The sequence below is a fragment of the Hesperophylax consimilis genome, chromosome 2, assembly GCF_061612785.1.
Source record: "Hesperophylax consimilis isolate HC1 chromosome 2, BYU_Hcon_1.0, whole genome shotgun sequence".
NCBI classification, from domain to species: domain Eukaryota; kingdom Metazoa; phylum Arthropoda; class Insecta; order Trichoptera; family Limnephilidae; genus Hesperophylax; species Hesperophylax consimilis.
The window spans coordinates 45,417,178-45,423,177 of record NC_142837.1 but is presented as its reverse complement, the minus strand read 5'-3'; the positions used below and the strand labels follow the sequence as shown (position 1 = coordinate 45,423,177).

The 6,000-nt window shown below is 33.3% G+C and overlaps 1 protein-coding gene across 3 annotated transcripts in view; it reads left to right on the top strand.

The window, feature by feature from the left end:
- The window catches only part of Pi3K59F (phosphatidylinositol 3-kinase 59F), a 48,900-nt gene that overhangs the window by 23,876 nt on the left and 19,024 nt on the right, over positions 1 to 6,000 (top strand). For all 3 annotated transcript variants that reach the window (XM_089643388.1, XM_089643398.1, XM_089643393.1), the window contains one exon: positions 2,709 to 2,804. In XM_089643388.1, coding sequence (XP_089499514.1) covers positions 2,709 to 2,804 — 96 coding nt within the window. The remainder of the gene's footprint in view (positions 1 to 2,708; positions 2,805 to 6,000) is intronic.

Sequence of the window (6,000 nt, the reverse complement as noted above, 5' to 3'; positions counted from 1 at the left end):
GGCCGAATCGGGAGACACTGGTTGAGGGAAACCCTTTGACCTCTCCAACAGGACTCTATTAACTTATCGCCCTGCACCGCAGTGGGAGAAATGGATTCATTCATCCGTCAATCCTGGACACACTGACCCCAAGATTCTTACCCACCACTTATACCTGTTTCCTTCCCAGAAGTTCCTCTCCTTTATTTCCTTAAAACAACCCCACCATTTAGCATACCCTAAAACGTCAAAGGCCACAAGATAAATTATTTTACTTGCTATGTCTCGCTAATATAAAAAAATATATATATACACACTTAGGGTAATTTATTCACACGATTACCTCATACTCCACAATAATTGCATAGGTTTAACCATTATTATTGTATCAGGTCTTCTATAATTATTGCAGTTGTTGTCGCGAGCACAAGAAGTGATAAATACTTTTGATTTTAGATAAAATTTCCACATACAGTTGAATCTCACTAATCCGCCACTTCAGAAGTCTGGCACGTTCAGTAATGATATGTTATCTGAATCAGCTATGAGTGTGAAAAATAATCTTTCATCAAAGATTATTCGGGTAAACAATAGAAAATCAAAGAATTTCACTTGTAATAATGAAATGTTTGTTCCGTAATGTATGGAGGTTTGTGCAATCCCACACATTCAGCATATACAATAATTATTTTATACTAGCTTTACCCCGCCATGCGTTGCTGTGGCTCAGTCTGTTTGTGCAGATAGATAAACAATGTGCGTTGCTTTTACGTCCAACAGATGGCGTTGTTTTTTAAAAAGAAAAGCATGTTTTTACCTGTCACAGGTAGGGTTGCCAGATGGTCCAGGTAAAAAAACCGAACATTATTTTATCAAAGGGTCGCCCATTTGATTTTTTTTGGTACAATTTGTCGATAATCAAAGAGTCCTTTGATAATCATAAACCCTTTTAATTTTGGAAAAAACAAACAGAGAAAATTACCGAAAATTTCTGAGGGTAAACACAATAAAACACTTAGTAAACATTAAAACTTATATTTATTATTAGTATTGATAAGCAAAAAAACACTTTTTAACATATTTGGCACTAGGTACTACTGCTTAGAATTATCGTTTATTGCTTGAAATTGTATCTATAAATCCAGTGCAACTGACATTTAAATTGAAGAAAACACATAATTCGCTTTTTACGGTATTCACACCTAGTCGATTTCTTTCGTCAGTCCATACATTACCCATTACACTAAAAACTCTTTCTACAAAGGAATTGGAGACGGGAACACTGCAAACATATTGTACCATTTTCAACAGATTTGAGCTAGTCTTGCTACCACCCGCCAGAATCGCTCACGGCTTTTGCTCTGTAAATTATCTCGTGAGTGAGGTATATATGTTGCGTATTTTTAAAAAAACCAGACATCATATTGTCCGGTTTTCCTAAATTTTCTAGACCGTTCCGTTCAAAAAACCGTACTGTTAGGTCCAAAACCGGACATCTAACGAACCCTAATCACAGGTGACAAAAAATATTATCAGACAGCAAAATTACATATACATTTTTATTCCAAATATGCTTATATGCTGGTGAAAATCTTTCGGGTATATGTTATATACATACTAACTGTATAATATATAGGTACTACATACCATGTATACTAACTTTTCATTTGTAGCCATTTATTTTTGGGGTATTATGCCGTGTTGTGCTACCTCCTTCTTTAGCCAACGTTTCGGACAGCGTTACAGTATCCATCATCAGGGCAGATATGTAGTAACCGACTATATGTAATATCTAACTTTACATTATTACAAAATTATGGTCAATTCAATATCAGGTTTCGTAGTGGTGGTGGTGGTGTGATTGGGGGAGGGAAAGTAAGTAAGGAGTGGAGGTGGGAGAGAGAGAGAGAGAGAGAGAGAGAGAGAGAGAGAGAGAGAGAGAGAGTGGGAACATATCCAAAATATTTTACTCTCTTTATTTTTACATATTCAAAATATTTTTTTATTCTTTATTTTTATAATGAACCACAACAGAGTTTTAGCTGAACATTAAGTATTACAGAAAATCTTTTTTTATTTATTTTCTTTTTTCACATTTCCAAACTCTCCAGTAATCCGGAAAAATCAGGCTTTATTTAGGGCCAAATTAGTGAGATTCAACTGTAACACCCAAGGAAAACATGGCAACACTTGGTCGTCAAAATAAATGTGTCATTAGAAAAGTATGTATGAGACTTTGCATGCATGTGAATGAAGGAAGTACTGTGTGCCAAATGTATTACTGTACCCAAATTTAGGTGGCACCGATAATGCTTTTGGGCGATATCTACCCAAATTTGGGTAGCACTGCTAATGCTATAGAGCGATATCTACCCAAATTTGGGTAGCACTGCTAATGATCTTAAGCGATATCTACCCAAATTTGGTTAGCACTGCTAATGCTCTTGAGCAATATCTACCCAAATTTGGGTAGCACTGCTAATGCTCTTGAGCGATATCTACCCAAATTTGGGTAGCACTACTAATGCTCTAGAGCGATATCTACTCAAATTTGGGCAGAACTGCTTATGCTCTTGAGTGATATCTAACCGAATTTGGGTAGCACTACTAATGATCTTGAGCGATATCTACCCAAATTTGTCTATCACTCGAGTAGATAAGGGGCTTTGCTGTGTGTAAATAAATACATAATTAAGTGTTACATAACAATAATAGATGACTTGTTTCAGCATGCAGTAGTGTACTATGAACAAGACGGAGATGAGATGTATCAATTCCGGGCACAAGCCGATATTGTGACAGTTCCGGACCATGAAATCCTTCAGGTACGTTTAATTCCTCACTTCTTTCTTAGGATTTTATGATTTGTTAATTAATTAATTTACTGTTGATTAATTGAAATATTAGTGTCAGCTGCGGCTATAATATGTCTCGATTTGGGGATACCACAGCTGGAGGTTGTTGATAAAATCACCATGTAGTTTTTTTTAATATCTTTTAATTTATCTTCAAGGACAACTTATCTCTGAGATCCAAAGATTTGTGTTGCTAATTGTTTTCAAAAATGTTTACATTATTTTTATTATTAATATAGTCTAACCGTGTAATCAGCAGTAACTAAGCAACTGAGATAATGCAACTGAGATAATGCAGTACGAAAACAATGTATTTTATAAGATACCAGCAGTCAATGCTCCAGTTTCAACATCTTTAGCCAAATGTTTTTTATTGATCATTATTTGATAAATACGTATGAATGAAATATTTTTTTTTTACAGTTAAATTAATATTAGAAAACTCCATAGCTCATGATTGATATGATATTGCAATCTAAAAATTTGATGCTTTGACCCTGAATTTCAGACAGATAAATACATATATGTTTATTTTTTGGAATAACTTAGTGAGTATAACCTCAAATTGTAATATTTAATTATTGAAGACAATATTAGCGATTTCTAAATAAAAATCTGAAACAGAAAAATCAGAAAAAGATACGGTCAAATAAAAACAGAACTTGAAAATTACCGTCGAAATTTGATGAATTGTTCAAATTCTCCGAAACAACCCGTCCTTAACCTTGCAAACACTCGGGCCACTTACAAAACAGACTGTCTTGAATAAATCACTCGAAATTAATATTTTTTCTAAACCTCTCGTGGCATGAATTTGAACGTCATTGGCCAATAAGGATCCTCTATTTCTCTGGCAATATATCTGAACCAATCATAATTTAGAAAGAAAGTCCTATTATCAACCAATCAAAGAAATGTATCGTAAGGATATACAATTAAGTATTTTTCAAAAGTACATAATTTTTTTGTAGACTAGGAATAAAATTGATTAAAAACATGATAATAATATCAACCAAAGAGTGCAAGGCTGATGGAAGCGTAATGAGTAAGATCAAGAAAGGGACGCTTAGATGGTTTGGGCATGTAGAGCGAATGAGCGAAGAAAGGAGTGTAGGGAGAATATACAATGCAAATGTGAATGGTAGCAGAAGTCGGGGGCGCCCGAGCAAGACATGGCATGACCAAGTGAATCAGATACTTGAATCGGGCCATGTCAAGAGTCAGAATAATAGAAGAGTATGTATGAGAATTAAAAGAATTGATTTATACTAAAAAACAAACTCACCGAATATATAAGCAATCTAGAAACGTCGATGATTATATAATGTTTACTAACATAAGAAAGCAGTGCAAAGAATTGTCTAAAAAATGTTATAATGATTATATTAGTTTAATAGAAATGGAGGTTCATGATAATGTTAAAAAATTGTGGAACTTTTCTAATGCTCAGCGAAAAAATGATTGTAGTTTACCAAATATTATGTATCTGAATAACAATTGTGCGGATAATACCGATGGCATTGTCAATCTTTTTGCAGATTTATTCAAAAGTGTTTATGATGATAATATTACCGATAATGAAATCCCAAATGATATATCACTTGAAGAATCACTTAACCTAAACCATTGTTTTATTGAAATAAACGCTATAGAAAAGGCTATAAAAGCATTAGATACTAATAAATCCGCTGGACCGGATGGTTTCCCTCCAATATATTTAAAATCTTGTGTTCGCAGTTTGACTTATCCATTATTTTTACTATTTAATAAGTCTTTGTCGTCAGGGTGTTTTCCAAAACAGTGGAAAAAAAGCTATCTTACGCCTATTCATAAAAAGGGAGATAAAAGCGATGTATCAAACTACAGACCAATATGTATATTGTCCGCTATTCCCAAACTATTTGAATCGTTAGTCCTAGATGTAATATGTAAACAAATTAATAATATTATTGTACCCAACCAGCATGGCTTTATCACAGGTAAATCCACCCTAAGTAACTTGATCATATACGAAAATTACATAACTGATTCTCTTGCCTTGAAGCATCAAGTGGATTCAATATATACTGATTTTTCCAAAGCATTTGACAAAGTTAGGCGACATATCCTTGTACGAAAATTAAGTATGTTGAGTATCAAGGGTAATCTGTTAAGTTGGATTGATAGTTATCTTAGTAAAAGAGAGCTATGTGTCAAAATAAAATCTGTGGAATCTTACATTTTCGAAGCCACAAGTGGGGTCCCTCAGGGGTCTCACCTGGGACCAATTCTTTTTTTGTTATTTATTAATGATATTGTTAGCATATTTAAAGATGTAGAAGTTCTTCTTTTCGCAGATGATTTGAAAATATATAAAACAATACGCAGTTTAGACGATTGTTATACTTTGCAACTTAATTTAAATAAACTATATCGTTGGTGCATCATCAACTCTCTGTTTCTTAATATTAAAAAATGTCAGGTCATTCGTTTTTGTAAAATACGAAATCATACAATTTATGAATATTCGCTTAATAATGTAAAATTGACAGCTGTCACTCAAATCAGGGACTTGGGTGTTATATTTGATGAACAGTTAACATTCAATCCGCATATAAATGAAATCACAAATAAAGCCCTAAAAATCCTTGGTTTTATATGTAGAACCGCATGTGACTTCAAGTCACTAGAATGTTTGAACACACTGTACACATCTTTAGTAAGAAGTCAAGTAGAGTATAATTCGCCTATTTGGTCCCCGTTTTATAAAGTACATTCCAACAATATTGAAAGGGTACAACACAAATTTTTAAGATTAAACTTTAAACTAAATATTCCAATCCAAAATATAAATTATATCCAACTCATGCATCAACTAAATTTGATTACGCTATCAGATAGGCGAATTATCTCCGACCTTGTTCTACTAAATAAAATTATTAATTATAGAATCGACAGCCCTGAAATTCTTGCCACAATAAAATTATTTGTACCTTCCAAAAATACGAGACAAAATTCCACCTTTTTCTGTGACAATTTCAAATCTAATTATCAAGCGCACATATCGTTAAATCGAATACAAAATTTTGGTAATAAATTTGGTAATGTTGTTGATATATTTAGAGATTCTGTAGCAGTGCTTAAACGAAATCTACATAAACACTTTGCTGAAATGTATGACTTCTCC